Raw genomic sequence first — 24,702 nt, forward strand, 5'->3', positions numbered from 1 at the left:
TGAATAAAATGACCACAGGCTGAAAACCACTGATGTGACATCTATCTTCCTAGTTAAGACAGATGTTCTCCTTTGTGGACTTGGACCATTTAAGGGCAGAGACTAAGTTTTACTGGATTCCATATTTGCTAGTGCCCATCCAGGCTTTGCTTCCAGCGTGGTCAAGAAGAGACTGCTGGGAGACAAGTGGAGGACAGGCAAGGAGAGGGCTTCTTAGTGCTGGGATGCATCAGATACAGTGGTGGTCTTTTTTGATGCAGGTGACTTCTGTTAACTTTTGTTTTAAGAAAGTTTAGACTTTAGTGGTCTGGGAGGTGGCAAAGTGGATAAAGCATTGAACTCTCAAGCATGAGGTCCTGAGTTCAGTCCCCAGCAGCACATGTACTAGAGTGATGTCTGGTTTTTTCTCTCTCTCCTATCTTTCTCACTAATAAATAAATAAAATATTAAAAATAGAAAGTTTAGACTTTATTTTAGATACCTGGAAGGAAACTTTGGCTGGCTTCACAATTGTCAAAGTTGCAAGTGTCAGTGAGAAGAGCAGCCTGGGGAAGGCTGAGGCCCGGGAGGTGGGGTCTGAAATCAGGCCTGCTGATCAGTCTCCCTTCCCACTTCATGCTGGCTCCTCTAGAGCTGTCACATGGTGAGAATTTGCTTTGAAGACACAAAGGGTTTCATGCAGTCTTCCAAGGCGTGCTGGTAGTCCTGCAGTGGGACCTCAGAGCAGGCAGGAGCTGTGAGCTGGCCTCGGTGGATGAGGTCACACAGTGTGAGGATCAGATCCTTGAACTGGTCTGTGGAAGGTTGGAGGAAGTCAGATATAGATGCCGCTGTAGGGCTGAGTGAGCTAGTGCTGAACTTTAGGAAAGTCCCATAGGACAGGATTTAGCCACAGATGGGGCAGCTGTGGAAGCAGCCTGGTCCTCACTCAGTTCTGAGCAGTGAGGGCGAGGGTGCCGACAGAGTAGCCTGGGGAGCAGCCCCAAGAGAGCTGACTACAATGGCTGACTCTCAGAGCCTGACTGGGGTGTAAGCTGGATTTGTGAATGGGGGTGAGGCAGGATTACTTTGAGAAAGGGAAGCCAGAAGAGGCACAGGGTGTTACATGGGTGTGCCTGGCATGCCATCTGATGAAGTAAAGCTGAGCAGCAATCAGGTAAGGAAACTTAACCTGGGGCCCTGGACTCCAATATACTCTCCCAGGGCCTGACTTGCACTGAGGACTTACTATGACATCGGAAGATAGAGATGTGAAGACCTTACCTGTTAAGTGCTTTTTCTCAGTCATAAATTCATTCAGTGTTCAAAGTTACTCCCCTGTTTAAAACATTTTACTGAATCCTTAACTGCCTGTAAGACAGAGTCTGGATTGCTTAAAAAGGCCTTTTATAATCTGGTTATGGCGACTCTTTCCAGTTTTCCACTATATGATGGGCTTTTTTGTTTTTGCACTGGGGTCTCAAACATAAATGATTCCACTGCTCCTATGGACTTTCTTCCTGCCCACCCTTTTTAAATTTCAGATAGATAGATAGATAGATATATAGATATAGAGAGAGGAGAGACACCACAGTACAGCTCCACCATTCATGGAACTTCCCCAGGGGTTAAGCCTGGGTCTTTGTATATGATTGTCTCCTCTACTGAGTGAGCTAATTCCTGGCCTCTGTGGAAAGCATTTTTAACACATATTGCTTTTTTTTTTTCCTGTCTGAAATAGTTTATTCATGCTACCACTTTCCTCTCTGATTTGCCTGGATGACTCTGTCATTCTTCTTTTTTAAATATTTATTTATTCTCTTTTGTGGTTTTATTGTTGTAGTTATTCTTGTTGTCATCGTTGGATGAAAGGATAGGACAGACAGAAATGGAGAAAGGAGGGAACAACAGAGAGGGGGAGAGAAAGATAGATACCTGTAGACCTGCTCCATTGCTTGTGAAGCAACTCCCCTGCAGGTGGGGAGCCGGGGGCCTGAACCCAGATCCTTACTCTGGTCCTTGCGTTTTGCACCACTTGCGCTTAACTCACTGCACTCCCACCTGACTACCAACTCTGTGTCATTCCTAAGTCTCAGTTTGGGTAGAGGGTGACACTCTGGGAAACTTGTCCTTTAGGTGGAAGAATAGTGTGATGACAGGTTCTGGAGTCAGAGACCAGCTGTTTACTCCATAGGTGGTGACTTTGAATAAGCTACTTAGCTACTCTGAATCTTAGTTCCTCTGTAAAAACAGGGCCAACCATGGCTTACACTATTATATTTAAGCTGAGGTAGAGTGGTCCAGGAGGTGGCACAGAGGATAAAGCATTGGACTCTCTAGCATGAGGTCTGAGTTTAATCCCCAGCAGCACACATACCAGAGTGATGTCTGGTTCTTTCTTTTTCCTCCTATCTTTCTCATTAATAAGTAAAATATATGGCATAAAGTGCAAGGACCAGTCTAAGGATCCCGGTTCAAGCCCCTAGCTCCCCACCTGCAGGGGAGTCACTTCACAAGCGGTGAAGCAGGTCTGCAGGTGTCTATGTTTCTCTCCCCCTCTCTGTCTTCCCGCTCCTCTCTCCATTTCTCTCTTTCCTATCCAACAACGAAGACATTAATGATGACTACAACAATAAAACAGCAAGGGCAACAAAAGGGAATAAATAAATAATAAAAAATATTTTTAAAAAATAAGTAAAATATAAAAAAATAAAACAATGGTTTCAATATTTTAAAAAGTTTAAACTGAGGTAGAGACTAAGTAATTTGTTTATATCCCACAGCTAGGCTAGACAGAATCTATAACCAGTAATGACAGAAGCAGGATTTGAGTACGGCTGGCTCCAGAGTGTCTTGTTTTTATTTTGCTGTCCTCTATGGTAGTCTTCCCCATTGTCAATCACTTTAGAAGGTGGACAGTGTCTTCCTTGTTCAGTGTGTGTTCCCAAGGGCTAGACCATTTCAACTTAATAGCTCTTTGCTTATGTCAACTGGTGTTAGGGTTTCCCTTATCATGTTGTGGGGTTGGGGAGCCCACTCTCCAGGGTGGAGAGTGGTTGGTCATGTCTGTATCCATTAATAGGCACTGTCCTCTTGTGTGACTCTTGGCAGTGGGTGGTCATCCACTTACCTGAACTGTGGTTCTTCTTCCACTGGGACAACCAGAAGCCCCGAAGTTTGAGATCCTTAAATATGAGCATGCTCTGTGAACAGAGGAAGGGTATACTGGAGTTGTTGCAAGGGCAAGAATATTAGGGTCAACTGCCTTTAAGATAGAGTCTGGACTGCTTAAAAAGGCCTTTTATAATTTTCACATAAGGCCTTTCATAATTTGAACATAAGGTACACATTTCTCCCCAAGGACAGAGGCACTGCCTGAGTTTAGACAACTGTGGTGTCTGGGCCTCAACTTCCAGGCTCGCCTCCCCCACCAGCTTACCACAGAGGCAGTGATTGGCTGCTTGGCCATCCCCCCATAGGTCACCATCGTTCCTCCAGGCCTGAAGAGTTCAGAGAGAACAGAGTGAGTACAAGCAAAGATAGAACCTTTCTTCAAGTTGTCAAAGTGCTTCAACCCTGACTGAAACAGAAGGGGGCTTGAACCAGGGTCCTTGTACACTGTGTGTTCTACCATATGTGCCATTATCCAGCTCCATTTATTTATTTATTTATTTATTTATTTATTTATTTATTTATTTATCTATCTGTGAAAGTACTAAGTGAAAAAGAGGTCTTTAATAACATATCATGTCAGAAAGCAGTTTCTCAGCAATGGTCATGATGAAATAGACCAAAATTAGCCAATGGCATTTTTCAAGCAAATTGAACAACGTGCAAACATTTGTGTGGAACTACAAAAGGCCACAAATTATCAAAAGCACTTCTCAGAAAAAAGGGGAAAATATGGAGGTATCACACTCCCCAACTTTAGTTTATACTACAAAGCAACAGTAATCAAAACAGCATTGTACTAGAATAAAAATGGACACTTGCATCAGTGGAGCAAAACTGAGAACCCAGAAATGAGCCCACACGTATACAACCACCTACTATATGACAAAGGGGCCAAAAACATCCAATGGAGTAAAGAAGATCTCTTCAACAGATGGTGCTGGGAAAATTGGACAGCCACATGTAGAAAAGTGAAACTAGACCATCACTTAATACCATACACAAAGGTCAAACTAAAATTGATCAAACATGTAAATATTAGACTAGAAACTCTAAAATTTATAGAAGAAAATGTTGGTGGTCTGGGAGGTGGCGCAGTGGTAAAGCTTTGGACTCTCAAGCATGAGGTTGTGAGCTTGATCCCTGGCAGCACATGTGCCAGAGTGATGTCTGGTTCTTTCTCTCTCCTCTTATCTTTCTCATAAATAAATAAAACCTTAAAAAAAGAAAAAGAAGAAGAAGAAAATGTTGGTGAAAATTTTCAGGACCTTGACATCAAAGATGTATATGGAGGTTCAATCCCCTGAGTATGGTAAATAAAAATAAGAGTAAATAAATGGGATTACATGAAACTAAAAAGCTTCTACATATCAAAAGCAAACTACACAAGAATAATCAGGCAACTGAGTAAATCGGAGAAGATATTTGCACATCACACATCAAGCAAGTGATTGATATAAAACATCTATACAGAGTTGGTACAGATCTACAAAAGGAGCAGAAAATAGCCGAATAAAAAAGTTGGCCAAAGAACTAAACAGTTTTCTATTTTTGTTTTTAGTTTTCTATTTTTTATGATTAATTTTTTTTGTATTATCTTTATTCATTTGATAGAGACAGCCAGAAATTGAGAGGGAAGAGGGTGATAGAGAGGAAGAGAGACAGAGAGCACCTACAGCACTGTTTCACCACTCCCAAAGCTTTCCCCCTGCAGAGGGGTACTGGAAGCTCGAACCTGGGTCATTGGACATTGTAACATGTGCGCTCAACCAGGTATGCCACCACCCAGATCCCTTAAACAGTTTTCTTTCTTTCTTTCTTCCTTTATTTATTTATTTTTTAGGATTGTATTTATTCATGAAGAATGATAGGTGGAGAGGGAAAAAGAACCAGACATCACTATTAGTACATGTGCTGCCAGGGACTGAATTCGGGATCCCTGCACTCCCCACCTGTAGGGGAAGCTTTACGAGTGGTGAAGTAGGGCTGCAGGTCTCTTTATCTCGTTCCCTCTCCATCTCCCCCTCCCATCTCAATTTCTCTGTTTCTATCTAATAATAATAATAAAAAAGAACATTGGGAGTCAGGTGGTAGTACAGTGGGTTAAGCACACATGTTACGAAGCACAAGAACCGGCGTAAGAATCCTGTTTTGAGCCCCTGGCTCCCCACCTGCAGGGGAATCGCTTCACAGGCGGTGAAGCAGGTCTGCAGGTGTCTATCTTTTTCTCCCCCTCTCTGTCTTCCCCTCTGCTCTCCATTTCTCTCTGTCCTATCCAACAACAATGACAACAATAATAACTACAACAATAATAATAACTATAATAATAAAAAAACAAGGGCAACAAAAAGGGAAAATAAATATTTAAAAAAAAAGATCATTTAAAAAATGTGGGGAGTTGGGCTGTAGCACAGCGGGTTAAGCGCGGGTGGCGCAAAGCACAAGGACCGGCATAAGGATCCCGGTTCGAACCCCGGCTCCCCACCTGCAGGGGAGTCGCTTCACAGGAGGTGAAGCAGGTCTGCAGGTGTCTATCTTTCTCTCCTCCTCTCTGTCTTCCCCTCCTCTCTCCATTTCTCTCTGTCCTATCCAACAACGACAACAATAATAATAACTACAACAATAAAAAACAACAAGGGCAACAAAAGGGAATAAATAAATATTAAAAAAAAAATGTGGTCCAGCCTAGAGGGGGTTAGAACATTATGTGAAAAACGGAGAAATGTCACACAAGTACAAACTGCTGTATTTTATTGTTGACTATAAACCATTCATCACTCCCCCCCCAAAAAAAAAAGGGGTCTGAGAGGTGGCACAGTGGATAAAGTATTAGACTCTCAAGTGTGAGGTCCTGAGTTTAATCCCCAGCAGCACACGTACCAGAGTGACAACTGTTTTTCTCTCTCTCCTCTATATTCTTCATGAATAAGTAAAATATTGAAAAAAAAAGTTATGTGATATATATTCCATGGAATACTACTCTGCAGTCAAAAAAGATATTAAGTTCTTTGGGACAAAATAGATGGAATTGGAAGTAAATAATAAGTAAAAAGACAAAAGACAACTAACAAATGGCCTCACTTACATGTGGAATCCAGAGATCTGATTTCTATGAACTTGCCAAAAATAAAAAATTCAAACAAAACAGAAGCAAGCAAACTGTTTGTAAGACTTATAAGAACTTGCACTAAAGTAAAAGACTCGGGTGCGTTAGGTGGGGAGAGTTCAGGTCCTGGCAAAGGATGACAGAGGACCTAGTGGGGGTTGTACTATTATGTGGAAAACTGAGAAATGTTATGCATGTACAAACTATTGTATTCACTGTCGAATGTAAAGCATTAATCCCCTAATAAATAAATTAAAAAAAAAAGAAACTTATGAGAACTATGGTGGTTATCTTTGGGAGGTGGGAGGGTGAGAATACAGAACTTGATATTCTAGCATTAGAACAAAATCGAAGATATCAAGATCTTTTTTTTTTTTGTTACTTTAAAAAAATTTATTTATTTCCTTTGGTTGCCCTTGTTTTATTGTTGTAGGTATTGTTGTTTTTGGATAGGACAGAGAGAAATGGAGTGAGGAGGGGAAGACAGAGAGGGGGAGAGAAAGACAGACACCTGCAGACCTGCTTCACTGCCTGTGAAGTGACTTCCCTGCAGGTGGGGAGCTGGGGGCTCGAACTGGGATCCTTAACCAGTCCTTGTGCTTTTCACCACCTGTGCTTAACCCCCTGTGCTACCACCTGACTACTGATCTTTTTTTTTTTTAATTTTAAACCTAGAACACTGCTCAGCACTGGCTTATGGTGGTGCTAGGGATTACTGAATCTGGGACCTTTGGTGCCTCAGGTATGAAAGGATTTTTTTTTGCAAATCTTTTTTTTTAAATATTTTTTTTCATTTTAACATTTTAATTAGTGATTTATATCACTACAAATTAATAGGAGTGTACATAAACACCGTTCCCACCACCAAAAGACTGTCTCATCCCATCCCCCATACCGAACATCCACCCTCACCCTCAACCCAGGGTTTTTAGCCCTACTCCTTTTTTTTTTTTTGCAGATCTTGTGTTCTCTCTCTAGCCATCAGGGTTTATTACTACAGCTCTCTGACAACTGCTTCATCTCTCCATCTAGGTGGTGAGTTCTTTGTTTCAGCGAGCTCTATGCTTGTTAATTTGGTTGAAATAATTCTTGCTTTAGCTGAGAAGTGAACTTTCAGGCACTCTGTAGCTACAGATGTTTACAGTGAAGAAACAGACAAAAACAATGGGAGGAGGTACATTGTTATATAGCCAACAGTGCTTATTCCCCCTTGTGGGAAGGATGAGAGGTAACTTTTCTACTTTATTTTTCCTTTGTACTTTTATATGCTTCCCAAATATTTTATAATAGCATAATCACAGACCCCTGCAAGCGTCAACCCGGCTTTGACCTAGCACGTTATGATTGGGCCCTCCTCCATCGCTATCGAACAGGCCATGGCCGGTGCGCCGCTATGTTCCATCGCTGGGGAACCAGAGACGACCCCAACAGCCCCTGCGGCTCCAGACAGACTATGACCCACATAGTCAACGACTGCCACCTGTCCAGATTCAAAGGAGGTCTCGAAACTTTACATCAGGCTCAACCTGACGCTGTTGACTGGCTACGGAAGAAGGGCAAACGCTAGAAGAAGAACTGCCTCTAACATTAGAATGTAATTTTGAAAGTTAGTAACAAGTTTACAAGTATGGCCTTTGAGGTGGCACAACAGACAAAATAATTGGACTCTTAAGTGTAAGGTACTGAGTTCAAGCACAGCATTGCCTGTGCCAGAGGGGTGCTCTGGTTCTCTCTCCTCTCTCTTATGAGTATATCTCTTGAAAATAATTTATTTGATAGGACAGAGAGAAATTGAGAGGGCAAGGGGAGAGAGAAACAGAAACATCTGCAGCACTGCTTCACCGCTAGTGAAGCTTCCCTCCCTGCAGGTGGGGGGCCAGGGGCTTGAACCTATGTCCTTGTGCACCGTAATGCCTGTACTCTACCAGTTGTGCCACTACCTAGTCCCAAAAAACAAATTTAAAAGTTAATAAACTAGGATTAAGTGACTTTTAAAAATTTAAAAAATATTTTTATTTATTTATTTTCCCTTTTGTTGCCCTTGTTGTTTTTTATTGTTGTAGTTATTATTGTTGTTGTTATTGATGTCATCGTTGTTAGGACAGAGAGAAATGGAGAGAAGAGGGGAAGACAGAGAGGGGGAGAGAAAGTTAGACACCTGCAGACCTGCTTCACTGCCTGTGAAGCGACTCCCCTGCAGGTGGGGAGCCGGGGGCTCGAACCGGGATCCTTATGCCGGACCTTGCGCTTGGTGCCACGGGTGCTTAACCCGCTGCGCTACCGCTGACTCCCTTAAGTGACTTTTTACACCTGATCTTAGCCAAAAGGCCGAGAAGTGATTTAAGTGACTTTTTAAGCTGTCCTTAGGTTATAAAGCCATAATCAATAATTTATCACAGAGATCTTAGCAGTCTTTTGGCATCCCTTGGAAAAACCTGGATAGACATCTTGGCCACTTATACAGGAGGAGGCTGAGACAGGGAATGTCCAGATAGTTCAGATATGACTTTCACCCCACTTTCCAATTCAATGGCTTTGGTTTGCATTGGTCATTAGGATTTGGTCACATGATGGTTCTCCTACTAAATAGTGTGCCAGGAACTGAACCTGCAGGCCCAAGGGACTTACGCTAGGTGCCGCAACAGCTCTATGGAGCTTTTCCCACCGACACAGTTGAGAGCAAGCCGAGGCTGGGGCGCATCCTGGACAAGAAGGAGTACATAGAGTCACCACTCTGCATATGGGGTCTGAGCTTATTCTAGTCAGTACTCCCCGGCTTACATGCTTTCACAGCGGGTAGAATGATGAAAATCAGACGCTGATGTTTTCTGACTCTTTTCTCTGTCCAGGAAGGGCTTTTTTTCCTTTTCTTTTTTAGAATTTTTATTATCTTTATTTATTTGATAAAGACAACCAGAAATTGAGAGGAAGGGGGAGATAGAGGGAGAGAGACAGAAACACCTGTAGCACTGTTTGATCCCTTGTGAAGCTTTCCCCTGAAGTGGGGACTGGGGGCTTGAACCCAGGTCCTTGTGCATTGTAACATGTGCACTCAATCAGGTGTGCTACCACCCAGCCCCCTAGGGCCTTAAATATACTACTCTGTATTGGTATTTACTTCAAAACTTACCTCTTCTGGGAAAGAACAGACAAAGGGCATTCACATTTTTTTTTGAGGGGGGGCATGTTTGGGATCTCACCACATCAGGATGACATTTTTTCCCCCTCAGATAGAGAGTCTGAGACAAAGAAATGAGAAAGAATAGAGAGAAATCACAACACTGAGGTTTCCTCCAGTGTGATAGAGTTTGGACTTGAAGTGTTCCATTTTGAGTGACTTCATTTCCCTTTTTCTTCTTCTCTTTCATATATACACACACACATATATATGTATATATATATTTACTTATTTTATTTTATGAGAGAGATACAGAGAGAAAGACTAGAGCACTGCTCAGCTCTGGCTTATGGTGAAACATGGGACCTTGGAGCCTCAGGCATAAGAGTCTTTTACATAACTATTAAGCTGTCTCCCTAGTCCCTTTATTCCTTTGTAAACAATTTATTTTATTTTTCTTCTATTTTTAGTGATTTATTTATTTATTCCCTTTTGTTACCCTTGTTTTATTGTTGTAGTTATTGTTATTGATGTCACTGTTGTTGGATAGGACAGAAATGGGGAGAAGAGGGGAAGACAGAGAGGGGGAGAGAAAGATAAACACCTGCAGACCTGCTTCACCGCTTGTGAAGTGAACCCCCTGCAGATGGGGAGCCGGGGGCTGGAACCAGGATCCTCATGCCAGTCCTTGCGCTTTGCGCCACCTGCGCTTAACCCGCTGCACTACCGCTAGACTTCGTATGATACATATATTTCACCACCTAGAGTTCCACTTTTTGTTCTTTCCTTCTCTTTTTTCCTCCTCCACCCCTCCCTTTCCCTTTCCTTCCTTCACTAGGACATAGAGAGAGTGAAATGGGAGACAGAGAGGGAAAGAGAAAGAGAGACACTTACAGCACTGCTTCACCACTCTTGAAACTTTCCCCCTGTAGATGGGGACTAGGGGTTTGAACCTGTGACTGTGTGCATGGTAATGTGTACATTTAACCAGGTGTGCCACTGCATGGTCACTTCACTGACTTCATTTCTTTGCCTGCTCCTTTTCTTGGCCCAGCTCAACTTATAGAGCTGATCTATCACTTCTGAAATCTTCTCTAGAGGTGTGTATTCTTGAACACGTGGATTTGGTCCTTCCAGGGAGTTTAGTGAAAAGGGACTGGGATGTGTGTTGCTCACTCAGAGAATCTGCTGGGGGTGAAGTGTCTTATAATGTGATTCTGGCAAAGGGTTTTATCTTTTATCATCTATAAAATAGATAGCACCTATTTCATACTCTTTTTTTTTTGGGGGGGTGAGGGGGATTACCAGATAAAATTCAAAATAGGTGATTCACAAATGTTTCCTTTCTCTGCCTCAGCTTCCTCAGGTTGTTTCACAGATTTACACTCGCTATGTGAACTGAAGGGGCCCACCACAAATAATCACAGAGAGTTTCCTAAAAGTTGTCTCTCCTGGGAGTCCGGTGGTAGCGTAGCAGGTTAAGTGCACATGGTGCAAAGCGCAAGGACCAGTGTAAGGATCCCAGTTTGAGCCCCCGGCTCCCCACCTGCAGGTAGGTAGCTTCGCAAACAGTGAAGCAAGTCTGCAGGTGTCTTTCTTTCCTCTCTGTCTTCCCCTCCTCTCTCCATTTCTCTCTGTCCTATCCAACAACTATGATATCAATAATAACTACAACAATAAAAAAAATTTGTCTCTCCTGCCTTCCTCATGCCATCTGGTTCTTACTGTGTACTGTTCTTGGGCTGAGGGAGTGGGCAAAGGGAAGATTCTGAGAGTAATCATCGGGTAAATCCCCAGCTTTCCTCATGAAAAACAAGCATGAAATGAAGGCACATGTCTCCTATACTTGATACCTTATACAAGTTTTTCATCTCGTGCTTTCTTAGTTCCTCTTCTGTGACAACATGATCAGCCCCCAGATTCTTGAGTCTGTCCGTTAGCTTCTGGATGTCAGGCCTAGAAATGAACACAATTAAAGGTCCTTGTCACATCTGCTGGCTGTCTCCACTGAAGGGTCCCTCTGTGACAGCTGTGAGAACTGGAGTTTCTCTGTGGGAAGCTGGGGCAGGCTTTGAGCAGAGGCTGGCCATGCTGATTCATGCTCCTTCGACATTTTGGTGCCCTTCTGGCATAACAGAGCAAGCCAGTTCAAGGACACTAGAAACTATCTGTGCCCAGGGAGGAGTCATTTTGTTTCCTAATTTCTTCTGCTGGAAAGACTAACACTAGAGGGTGTGTGTGTGTGTGTGTGTGTGTGTGTGTGTGTGTGTGGTGGTGGTGGTGGTGGTGGTGGTGGTGGTGGTGGGGAGGTCGATAGCATAATGTTTATACAAAGAGACTCTCATGCCTGAGGCTTTGAAGTCCAAGGTTTAATTCTCCACATCACCATAAACCAGAGCTGAGCAGTGCTCTGGTAAAAACAAATAAAACAAACAAACAAACAAAAAACTAGTACTCTTTTTTTCTGCTTTTCAACAGGCCCTTTAGAGTGTTGTGCAAACACACTCTAGCCCAGGAGTGGCTCTGGGCTTATCTGGTCAAGGAAAACAGAATGATTTTTGTTACTATAACTGAGGGGATGGGGAGTTGCAATGAGTATCATGAGTACCAATTCTACTCCTGCTTTCATGACAGACATGGCCACTGTGGACAGTGAGGTGTAAAGAAACTGGATAATCTGAGGGAAAGAAAACTAAATGTGTTACTGACTTGGCGTGTCTTCCCGAGCAAGTTGCTTTCTCTCCCTGAAACTTCAGTCTCTTCATCTGTAAGAGAGATGACAAACTTGCCCTATCCCATTTACATCTGTATTTAGAGCACTTCAAAGTACCACACAAATGCAAGAGAAGAAGAAAGGTCTTGAATAAGTTCATGGAAAGAATAGTACTCATAAGTATGAACTATGGTTTCCAAAGCATGGGCTTATCACAAGACATGCCTTAAAACTTCTTAGCTGTTGGGAGTCAGGTGGTAGTGCATCGGGTTAAGTGCAGGTGGCGCAAAGCACAAGGACCAGCCTAAGGATCCTGGTTCAAGCCTCTGGCTCCCCACCTGCAGGGGAGTTGCTTCACAAGCAGTGAAGCTAGTCTGCAGGTGTCTGTCTTTCTCTCTCCCTCTCTGTCTTCCCCATCTCTCTCCATTTCTCTCTGTCCTATCTAACAACGATGACAACAATAATAACTACAACAGTAAAAACAAGGGCAACAAAAGGGAATAAATAAATATTGAAAAAAGAAAATTCCTTAGCTGTTTAGTAAGGGTCACCTCTTTGTCCTTCCTTGTACATTTCAGATTCACTTGTCCTACAGCCAGAAAGTCACCTGGACTTCATTTTTGCTCGGTGACTCAGCTGCTTACCGCCAGCTGAGGCCTGTCGATGCAAGGGCGCCATCTGGTGGAGATAGGGCACACTCGGATATAAACTGGGGCCCAAATCAGTCTGGGATTAGACCCACTACATACACACCTGTCTCGGACCACGTTGATGGTTCTCAAGCCCAGGGCTGCAGCAATCTGGATGACTGCTTGCCCCACTCCACTGTTGGATGCATTCTGGATGACAAAATCTCCTGTGAAGCCAGGAAGAGACCCACATTAAGCCCTAGGGAAGTCAAAGGCTTCTAGACTGAGGCCATATTAAAGAGCAGAATGTACAAGTTGAAAAAGCACCTAGGACTTGACTGTTGCGCTTTCTCAAATCCTGGAATGCTGTTCACTCTTTTCTCAGTACCCACTTCCTGTGCCCAGCCTCCTCACTTCCACAGTACCCACAGTGCCTGCCAGCAACCTGAGTCTACAGAGTTTATTTAGACTCTACACAACTCTGTAATTTAGATTCTGCTATGTGAATGATTTTATGTGGTTCATTAAATTCCAATTTTTTTATTTTCCCCCCTTTTGTTGCCCTTGTTGTTTATTGTCATTGTTATTGTTGCTGTTGTTGGATAGGACAGAGAGAAATGGAGAGAGGAGGGGAAGACAGAGAGGGAGAAAGACACCTGCAGACCTGCTTCACCGCTCATGAGGTGGCCCCCCTGTAGGTGGGGAGCTGGGGGGCTTGAACTGGGACCCTGATGCCAGTCCGTGTGCTTTCCGCTATGTGTACTTAACCCGCTGCGCCACTACCCAGCTCCCTATATTCCAATTTTTATGCCCTCAAGTCTCAACTTAGTTTATTCCCCTTGCCATGCTTTGCTCTTTCTCCCTCCCTTTTGGAATTTAGAGTCTTCAAAACACAACTCAAATGTGACTTCCTTCATGGAGCCTTCGAAGATTCTTCTTCCTCTGAGAAGTGTTCTGCAGCACCGTGCAGGCATTGTTCATACTCACCAACTACCTTATGTTATACCTGGATGCATACAGGCTCATTAAAACATTTATTTATGGGAGTCAGGCGGTAGCGCAGCGGGTTAAGCGAACGTGGCACAAAGTGCAAGGACCCCGGCTCAAGCCCCCGGCTCAAGCCCCCGGCTCCCCACCTGCAGGGGAGTCACTTCACAAGCGGTGAAGCAGGTCTGCAGGTGTCTGTCTTTCTCTCTCCCTCTCTGTCTTCCCCTCCTCTCTCCATTTCTCTCTGTCCTATCCAACAACAGCAACAATAACAATGACAATATAAGAAAAAACATTTATTTTTAATGCAAGAGAGAATAGATAAAGAGATAAGAGAGACACCAGAGCACTGCTCAGCTCTGGGTTATGGTGGTGCTGGGGATTGAGCCTGGGACTTCAGAGCCTCAGGCATGCATCTTTTGTAACCATTATGCTGTTTCCACAGGCTCACAGATTCATTTTTTACCAGTGGGTTGCATCTTCTTGTTCCTCTTTTCTTTTAAATGTTTATTTAAATTTACTTATTATTGGATGGAGAGAAATTGAGAGGGGAGGAGGAGGTAGAGAGCGAAAAAGACAGAAAGACACTTATAGCCCTGATTCACCACTTGTGAAGCTTCCCCCTGCAGGTGGAGACCAGGGGCTTGAACCAGGGGCCTTGCGCATTATGTATGCACTTAACCAGGTGTGCTACTGCCTGGCATCCTCCTTTTCTTTTATTATTATTATTATTTATTTTGGATAGAGAAAGAGAGAAATTGAGAGGGGAGAGGTAGATAGAGAGGGAAAAAGACAGAGAGACACCTGCAGCCCTGCTTCACCACTTATGAAGCTTTCCTCCTGCAGGTTGGGACTGGGGGTTTGAACTTGGGTCCTTGTGCACTGTAATGTGTGCGCTCAGCTAGACACCCTCCTTTTCTAAGATATATTTTACTTATTTGTTTATTTTAGATAGAGACAGAGAGAGACTGAGAGGGAAGGGGGAAATAGGGAGTGAGGGAAACCAGCTTTAGCGCGTGAAGCTTACCCCCCAGCAGGTGGGAACTGGGGGCTTGAACCAGGGTTCTCACTACGCATTAGTAACGTGTGCACTCAACAGGGTGCACTACCATATGCCCCCTTTCTTTTTCTTCTCCTCCTCCTTCTCCAAAGATATATTTTTATTTGTTTATTAATGAGAAAGAAAGTGCCACGCTAGTGTGGGGGTGCCTCTTCATGGGCGCGTACTCTCTGGGTTGGAGAGAACTCGACCAGAGCCAGCCTGGGCTGCTACTCACTCAGCGACGTGAGGGAGATGACTTAGGAACAGACTCTTGGTGGTGAGGCAATGAAATATCTTTATTGATCAGACAGCCAAGGCTTTTAAAGGGCAGACCCGGAAGTGGCATGTCGGAAATGGGAATGGCTAGGAAAGGGGCAGAGAAAGGCAAAAGGGACTGGAAAGGAAGGAATTCCTTAGCAACTGTTGTGAGAGCTTTAACTGGTAGGATTAATAATTTCCTGCAGGCAGGGAGGGTCTTGAGGGTAGAAAAAAGATAGATCAATGGAATAAATGGGTGGGGATCTTTCAGGCAAAACAATGATTATGTAGATAGGCCATAGTATCAGGAATGCAGGGTGGAGCAGGGGGAGCTGGCTTAATGTTTTAAGGAATGCCAGGCTCCTGGAGGCAGAAAAATGCAGGGTGCTTTGTGAGACTCCTCACAGTTTCCCGACAGAAAGAAGAGAGAGAGGAAGAAAGAACCAGAACATCACTCTGGTACACATGATGCTGGGCACCAAACTTGGAACTTCAAACTTGCGGGTCCAATACTTTATCCACTGTACCACTTCTCAGGCTGCAGCTTATAGCTTCTGGAGGGGAAGGTCGTACCTTACTCCTCTGTACTGCTTAACAAAGGTGCACTGCTTGGAGTCTTTGACCTTATGGCACCTAGTTTGATTGCTCAGATGTCAGTTTCTTCTGAATTCTTGTTTGTATCCTGGTTCCTTAAATTTGCTGGATTAGAAGACCATAGAAGAGTGTGCTAAGAAGTAAGACAGAACTTTAGCACACTAGTTTTTAACTAAGAAAGTCTGTAAGTTGGGGCCTGATTTAAAATAATTTATATTTGTTTTTTCTTTAAAAGTTTTTTTTTTTTTTTCCTCCTCCAGGGTTATTGCTGGGCTCGGTGCCTGCACCACGAATTCACCGCTCCTGGAGGCCATTTTTTCCCCCCTTTTGTTGCCCTTGTTGTAGCTTCGTTGTGGTTATTATTATTGCCCTTGTTGACGCAATTCGTTGTTGGATAGGACAGAGAGAAATGGAGAGAGGAGGGGAAGACAGAAAAGGGGAGAGAAAGATAGACACCTGCAGACCTGCTTCACCGCCTGTGAAGCGACTCCCCTGCAGGTGGGGAGCCGGGGGCTCGAACCGGGATTCTTACGCCGGTCCCTGCGCTTTGCGCCACATGCGCTTAACCCACTGCGCCACCGCCCGACCCCCTAAAGTTTTTTTTAACGCTTTATTTTATTTTCCTTATATTTGATAGGGAAGAGAGAAATTGAGAGGGGAAATAAACAGAGCAAGAGAGATAGAGAGACACCTGTAACACTGCTTCACCATTTGTGAAGTTTCCTTCCTATAGGTGGGGACTGAGGCTTGAACCTGGGCTCTTGCATATGGTAATGTGTTCACTCAACCCAGTGTACCCCAATCTAGTCCCCTGTATTTGGTTTTATTTTTAAATTTCCTTTTCATAGAACACAGGTTTGGGGTAGGGGAGACAACATAGTCGTTAGGCAAAAGACTTTCATGCCTGAGGCTCCAAGGTCCTAGGTTCAATTCCCTATACTACTACCATTAAGCCAGAGTTGAGCAGTGCTCTGCTCTCTGTCTCTCTCATTAAAATACATATAAAAGGGAGTCGGGCGGTAGCTCAGTGGGTTAAACACAGGTGGCACAAAGTGCAAGGACTGATGTAAGGATCCTGGTTCAAGCCCCCGGCTCCCCACCTGCAGAGGAGTCACTTCACAGGTGGTGAAACAGGTCTGCAGGTATCTATCTTTCTTTCTCCCTCTCTGTCTTCCCCTCCTCTCTCTATTTCTACCTGTCCTATCTAACAACGACATCAATAATAACTACAACAATAAAACAAGGGCAACAAAAGGGAATAAATAAATAAAGTTAAAAAACTACATATAAAGAACACTGGTTTAAAAATTACTATGTAGTAAGTACATAGTAGATGCCTTACAAGAAACATGGGAGGTGCACTGCTTTGAAATAGGTGAGACTGGCAGCTCTGGAATCAGGATCCTACATATAGTTTGTGTTCAGTGTCCAGGATTAGCTTTGGAATTGGTTAATGGAAGAGGCAGCATGGCATGTTAGGGGAAAATGTGGCTCTGGACTGAAATGGACTTGACCACTAACAGAACGAGAGGGGCAAATTATGACCTCTTTGAAACAGTTTCATCTTTCTAAAACAGGATTCATAAGAGCACCAATTCCAATCAGGGTATTCCTGATTAGAGTCCAATGTTGTCATACACAGGAAGATGCTCAGTCACCCCTGAAATGTCATATAGTTTTTGAAAGATAGCAGGGATCTGATGCTAGAGATAAAGGACTTCCTGGAAGAATGTCCATTCTCCTTAGTCAGGGCTCGATCAGCATACAGGTGGGTATTCATGGGTGGGTTATGAAATCAATCTAACGGGCTGCAAACTGCCTTTAAAAAAAAAAGTTATGGTTGTGGAAAATAAGAATGTGAAATAGTAGAGTGAATATAGGGTAAAATTATTGCATGAAATTTTGACTTGCATTTAATATACTAACCTGTGTACTAGATTGCAATGTCAGATGAAATTCTCACTATGGGCCAAGGTCCCAAGTTTGTTTCTCGTTGATCTAGCTGATGCTATACTTGCTCTGAGGCAGTGAAGTGAAGACCTGCTCCATGGGCACTTGTGGGGTCAGAATGCCCTAATGTGTTTACTATGGCTAAAGCCCAAACCAGAAGTGGCTCGAGGGGATGAGAAGCAGGTGACCTGGAACTTGAGCAAAGCTCTGGTGATCATACTTGCTGATTATCACCATAGATTCTTAGTACTGCTTTGCCAAAGCACCAGGAAGCTGAATTTCTCTTTGCAGGAAGCTGGGACTGTTTTCAGACAGCTTTGAGTGGTAGTAAGGAGATATCTGAGCTGATCAGATGCCAACATCTCTTGGCCTTAGTTTCCTACTCGGCAAGATAGAGTTAGACTGGGTGACTTCTATGACTCTGCCAGTTCAGAGAGGTACATAGGCTGCAGAGTAACTTTCCAACATTGTGGAATGAGAGTTAGTGGACAATTGGCCCACATCTGTCATATGGAGATAATTTTGAAGTGTGTTTTCTGAAGATCTTTTAAAATTAATTAACTAATCAATTAATTATCACCAGGGTTATCAATGGGGCTCGGTGCCTATATGACAAATCTACTGCTCCTGGTAGTCTTTTTTTATTTTATAAGGCCAATAGAAATCAAGAAGGGAGGGAGGCGGGCGGTAGCGCAGCAGGTTAAGTGCACGGACTGGCATAAGGATCCTGGTTCGAGCCCCCACCTGCAGGAGAGTCGCTTCACAAGCGGTGAAGCAGGTCTGCAGGTGTCTATCTTTCTCTCCCCCTTCCGTCTTTCCCTCCTCTCTCCATTTTTCTCTCTTTCCTATCCAACAATGACAACATCAATAACAATAATAACTACAACAATAAAACAACAAGGGCAACAAAAGGGAATAAGTACATATTTTAAAAAAAGAAATCAAGAAGGGAATGGGAGATAGAAGGAGAGAGAAAAGGAGACACCTGCAGCACTTCTTCATCACTTATAAAGCTTCTCCCCTACAGGTGGGGGCTGGGGGAGGGGTGTTGAACCTGGGTCTTTCCACATGTTTCCAGGGATCTTAAGAGCATGCCTCTCCAAAGCGGTCATAGTACTGGTTGTCCAGTGGCCTTCACTAGCTATTTCTTTTTCCCTATCTCATTTTCCCCATTCTGATACCCCTGCTTCCCAAGCTGTCTGCTCCCAGTTCTCATCTTGGCTCTGCTTTCAGAGGAACCACACACAAAACAGGTAGATTTTCTTTTCTTTTTTAATATTTTACTTATTTATTAACCCTTTTGTTGCCCTTGTTTTTTATTGTTGTAGTTATTATTATTGTTATTGATGTCATCATTCTTGGACAGGACAGAGAGAAATAGAGAGAGAAGGGTAAGACAGAGAGGGGGAGAGATAGACACCTCAAGACCTGCTTCACCGCCTATGAAGTGACTTCCCTTTAGGTGGGGAGTTGGGGGCTCGAACCAGGATCCTCATGCCGGTCCTTGTGCCATGTGTGCTTAACCTGCTGCGCTACTGCCGACTCCCTTCAGTTTTCTTTTTCATATAAAGGGAGAATCATAAAAAAACAGTACAGGGAGTTGGGCGGTAGAGCACGGGTTAAGCGCACATGGCGCAAAGCACAAGGATCGGTGTAAGGATCCCGTTTTGAACCCCCGGCTCCCCACCTGCAGGGGAGTCGCTTCATAGGTGGTGAAGCAGGTCTGCAGGTGTCTGTCTCTCTCTCCCCCTCTCTGTCTTTCCCTCCTTTCTCCATTTCTCTCTGTCCTATCCAACAACGATGACAACAATAATAACTACAACAATAAAAAACAAGGACAATAAAAGGGAATAAATAAATAAAATAAATATTTAAAAACAGTACATTGTTACTATGCTGTATGCCAGGTCCTGGACTAAGTTTTACATTGCAGCATTAACATTCAGTTAACCCTCAGAATTCCTTAGTCTCCATTTTATGGGTGGAAAATTGAGAAGTTGAGAGGTGAGTTCACACAGTTCGTGAAAGGTGAAGCTGGAGTTTAGACTTAGGAGCTCGTGCTAGGACTTGAGCTCTTAACCAATGACACAAGCTCACTGCTCAGCTTTGAAGATTTAATGTATTCAATGGCGTAATGCATGTCAAGGCTTTTATGGGAACTGGAAATTGCTATATAAGTGCTGAGTGGAGTTACAAACATCAAGTTCAGCATTTTATTGAAAACAGAGGGACTGTGTCTATCTTATCTGGCTTTGTATCCCTAAAGCTTAGCACACACAGCTCAGTGCAATTTTGCTGAATGACAGAATCACACCCCAGGCTCTAGGGAATGTGATCCTTCAGCTGTTTTCAAGAGTGTACTCTGCATGAGGTTTAACATATTTTCTAGGAACTAAGCTAATTTCTTTCTCAGTGAAAGTAACAACAGCACATTCATCAAGTTAGGGACCTATCTTTCAGGTCCCTCAGCAGCAGGTTCCCATGAACATACATTCTTATAGTCAGGATTTGGATCAAACCTAAGCTGGGAGATTCTGCTCCAGTCCCCCCACTGGTAGGTCCCTACCTGGCCGCAGCTGCTCAAAGTCCATCAGCATCCTGTAGGCTGTGCAGGGATTGACACCCAGGGTGGCAGCACTCTGAAGAGGGATGTCACTTGGAACTCCAATCAGTGCTTCCTCACTGAACACAGCCTCAGTCCTCCAGGTTCCTGAGTCAGGGGGTGAGTCCAAGATAGTGAGAAGGGATGGCTCCATACACAACCATACTTTACCCCAAGTAAATGGACATCTAAGATACTAGACTTTAGAAAGAAAATACAGCTTTTTTTTTAAAAAAAAAAAAGCTTTAAAAATTATCATTATTATTATTATTTGTAAGACCAAGCCTCAACAAAAAACAGAACAAAAAAACAAGGGCAACAAAAGGGAAAAATCAATAAATAAATTTAAAAAATCAATCAATCAGTCAATCAAAGAAACAAGAACAACAACAACAACAAAAAAAACCTCACAAAAGTAGAAGACCTAGATTTGGAACCTGGTTTTTGTCAGTCTGTTAATCTGTACAAATTCCTAAGTTACTGAATTTTAGTTACTCTAATTTACAAATAACATTGGCAGAAAAAGCCTGACTCTCAAAGATGAGGCACAAAACAGGAGAGATATGGTGAATGAAAAGAATTGCTTCAGTTCACATTCCAGTTCCAGAAAAGAGTCATGAAATGCCTGAAATGAGAAGGTCCTTATAGCACTGACTTAAACTCTACCATATGGGGGACGGGGTGTGTGTGCGTCTGTTGTGGTGGTGGGAGGAGGTGGAGAAGAGAGACGGTTAAGGAAGTGATTTCTCCAAAGTCTTCAGACTAATTTGGGCTGCTTTCTTCTACCTAGAGATTTATCCAGCATCTATCATGAGCCTCTCACTTGGACAGCGTAGACATGTTCTTTACTTTCATGGTGCTTCCATTCTTGAGTAGTAGTACAGGCCAAACACACACACACACAAATATCACCCACCACCACCACCATCACTCCCCCAAGTAAATATAATAAATATAAATGAGAAAGAGAGACAGACCAATGTGGAATTATTTTAGATGGGAATCAGGAACAGCTTCTCTGCGGAATGACAGGTTGAGGAGTTAAAAGATTGAGATGCCAGGCAGTCAAAAATATTCTAGGTAGAGAGAAAAACAAAGGAAGAAGACTCTGAGACAGGATAGATAACAAGAAAACAAATGGGCAGCCCAGCAGGTTCAGAGTGGTTAGGTCAACTTATAATGTGGGTGCCTAACTGGGTGTGCCATCGCTCTGCCCCAGGCCAGAGCAACTTATAAGCAACACACATGCCAAAATGATGCTCTGATTCCTTTTGTACCTCTCCTTCTTCCCCTCTCATTGATAAACAAATCTTTTCTTTTCTAAATTTTTTTGCCTCCAGGGTTGTTGCTGGGGCTCAGTGCCAACACTATGAATCCACTGCTCCTGGTGGCCATTCCCCTCCCCACTTCCTATTTTATTTTATTTATTTTATTTATTGGGTAGGACAGTGAAATTGAGAGAGGAGGGGGAGGTAGAGTGGGAGAAAGACAAGGTAACCTGCAGACTTGTTTCACTGCTTATGGTCCCACCTGCAGGTAGGGAGCTGGAGACTTGAACCCAAATCCTTGCTCAGGTCCTTGTGCTTAGTACAACATGCGTTTAACTGGGTACACCACTGCCTGGCCCCAATAAACAAATCTTTAAAAAACAAACAAATATGGAGTTGGTGGTGGCGCAGGACCGGCAGAAGGATCCCAGTTTGAGCCCGGCTCCCCACCTGCAGGGGAGTTGCTTCACAGGCAGTGAAGCAGGTCTGTAGGTGTCTATCTTTCTCTCCCCCTCTGTCTTCCCCTCCTCTCTCCATTTCTCTCTGTCCTATCCAACAACGACATGGCATCAATAATAACTACAACAATAAAACAAGGGCAACAAAAGGGAAAATAAATATTAAAAACAAACAAAACATAACTATGAGCATATATATTAGAAGACAAAGTAAGGGGAAGAGCCACTGATATGGCATGAGTTATGGATGAGTGTTAAACACCTTCATGATCTTGGGCCACCGTCATCATGGGTAACTTAATAACTACTGTAGCCACGAATAACTCAGCACATACATACATATATGTGTGTGTGTATAACCAAAGTTTTACAGAAATTTACCATATTGTGTGTGATGTGTTATCCCCACCCCCAACCTCTTATTTCCTATCAGAACACTGCTTAGCTCTGGCTTATGGTGGTGCTGAGGATTGAACCTGGACCTTTGGTGCCTCGGGTACAAAAGTTTTTTTTTTTTTTTTGCATAACCACTATGCGATCTCTTCAGCCCACACTGTTGTTTTCTTTTTTTAAAAAAATATTCATTTATTTTCCTTTTTGCTGCCCTTGTTTTTAATTGTTGTTGTAGTTATTATTGTTGTTGATATTGATACCATTGTTGTTAGATAGGACAGAGAGAAATGGAGAGAGGAGGGGAAGACAGAAAGGGGGAGAGAAAGAGAGACACCTGCAGACCTGCTTCACTGCCTGTGAAGTGACCCCCCTGCAGGTGGGGAGTTGGGGGCTCAAACCGGGATCCTTACACAGGTCCTTGCGCTTTGCGCCATGTGTGCTTAACCCACTGCGCTACCGCTTGACTCCCCACACTGTTGTTTTCTATTCTGACCAATTTTAATGAGAAAAGAAAAAAAAATCTTTTTACAACCCATTTAGGTTTTTTTTTCCCCCACCATAAACTGTAGCCTGAGAAACACAGACCTCAGGATCAGAGAACAAATCTTATTTTAGTAAATGGTATGGGAAACTTCCTTTTTCTTTCTTTTTTTAATTTTTATTTATAAAAAGGAAACACTGACAAAACCATAGGATAAGAGGGGTACAACTCCACACAATTCCCACTACCAGAACTTTGTATCCCATCCCCTCCCCGATAGCTTTCCTATTCTTTATCCCTCTGGGAGTATGGACCCAAGGTCATTATGGAGTGCAGGAGCTTTTAAGGAGATTTAAGAGAACTCTGAGGTGATTGTGCTTGTGTTGGAGAGGGGGCCTTGTGCATGTGCATTTCCACTGTTCCTGGGCTACTTTTTATTTTATTTTCAATTCTAATACTTTATTGAGGAAATGTTGATTTACAACATTTTTATTGTCACAAGGGTACATTTCCACATTTCCCCAAGATAATTATTAGTACATTTTACCCTCCACCAAACCATCATCTTATTCCACCACAGGGACTTAGGTCCCCAAGTTCCCCTTAGCAATCATGTGTCCTTATTCATTTCCTGTCTGGTTGATCTATAGATCAGTTAGAGCGCCCTACTATTATTGTGTTGCTACTGATGAGTTTCTTCAATTGTATTAGTCACTACTTTATATATTGTGGTGCCCCTTCATTTGGTACATAGATGTTAAGAGCTATGCCATTGGCAGGGGTAGATAGTATAATGGTTATGCAAAGTCTGTCATGCCTGAGGCTCCAAAGTCTCAGGTTCAATACCCTGGACCACCAGAAAGCTAGAGCTAAGCAGTGCTCTGGTAAAAAAAAAAAAAAAAAAAAAAAGTTATGCCATTTTGGTTAGTCAAGTCCCTGACCACTATATAACACCTGTCTCTGTCTATCATGGCTTGACCTATTTTAAAGTCTATTGTGTCAGATAAAAGTATGGTTGCCCCTACTTTCTTTGTGACCCATTATCTTATATTATTGTTTTCCAGCCTTTTCACTGAGAGCCCATGCTTGTCCTGCTGATTAAATGGATTTCCTGAAAACCCCATATGGATGGGATCTATTTCTGTTTCCTGATCTACTTTGTTATTTACTCTGAATCTTTGATGGATGAATTCAGTCCATTGACATTAAGCGAAATTATGGGTTCAAAAGCATTTATTGCCATTATTTTTTGTGAGTGTTCTTGTTTATTTAACTTTTTTGGTTTGTTTTTATATGAGTTGCTTTAGAACTTCTTGAAAGACTATCCGTGATATATTTATTCAGTTTTCGATTGTGAAACTATCATTCCATCCACTCTAAATGAGAGTCTAACTGTGTAGTTATCCTTGATCGGAAGCTGCTTTCACTGAGCATTCTATATATGTCCAGTCCCACTTTCCTTTCTTTCTTTATTATTCTTACTCTTTTTATTATTGTTATTATTTTTCCCGTTTGTTGCCCTTGCTGTTTATCGTCATTGTCGTTATTATTGTGTTATTGCTGTCGTTGTTGGATAGGACAGAGAAAAATCGAGAGAGGAAGGGAAGACAGAGAGGGGGAGAGAAAGATAGACACCTGCAGACCTGCTTCACTGCCTGTGAAGCGACCTGGTTCGGGGGCTCGAACCAGGATTCTGATGCCGGTTCTTGTGCTTCATGGATGTGAGCTTAACCCACTGCGCCACTGCCCGGCTCCCTTTTCTTTATATATATATTTTTAAAGTATTAATTTACTATTGGATAGAGACCGAGAGAAATTGAAAGGGGAGAGGGAGAGAGACAGAGAAATACTTGCAGCCCCACTTCACCATGTGTAAATCTTTCCCCTTGTAGGTGGAGACCAGGGGCTTGAACCCATGTCCTTGTACACTATAATGTATGCGCTTAACCAGGT

At 43.0% G+C, this 24,702-nt stretch overlaps 1 protein-coding gene across 2 annotated transcripts in view; it reads right to left on the reverse strand.

Moving 5' to 3' along the window:
* Window positions 1-455: 455 nt before the first annotated feature.
* The window catches only part of MECR (mitochondrial trans-2-enoyl-CoA reductase), a 51,810-nt gene continuing 27,563 nt past the window's right edge, over window positions 456-24,702 (reverse strand). For both annotated transcript variants that reach the window (XM_007522441.3, XM_016187840.2), the window contains exons 4-10: window positions 20,114-20,257; window positions 12,841-12,943; window positions 11,228-11,330; window positions 8,885-8,958; window positions 3,419-3,479; window positions 3,110-3,182; window positions 456-794 (exon numbers count right to left, since the gene is read on the reverse strand). In XM_007522441.3, coding sequence (XP_007522503.1) covers window positions 637-794; window positions 3,110-3,182; window positions 3,419-3,479; window positions 8,885-8,958; window positions 11,228-11,330; window positions 12,841-12,943; window positions 20,114-20,257 — 716 coding nt within the window. In that variant the 3' untranslated portion in view covers window positions 456-636. The remainder of the gene's footprint in view (window positions 795-3,109; window positions 3,183-3,418; window positions 3,480-8,884; window positions 8,959-11,227; window positions 11,331-12,840; window positions 12,944-20,113; window positions 20,258-24,702) is intronic.

This window comes from Erinaceus europaeus, chromosome 13, assembly GCF_950295315.1.
Source record: "Erinaceus europaeus chromosome 13, mEriEur2.1, whole genome shotgun sequence".
Taxonomy (NCBI): Eukaryota; Metazoa; Chordata; class Mammalia; order Eulipotyphla; family Erinaceidae; genus Erinaceus; species Erinaceus europaeus.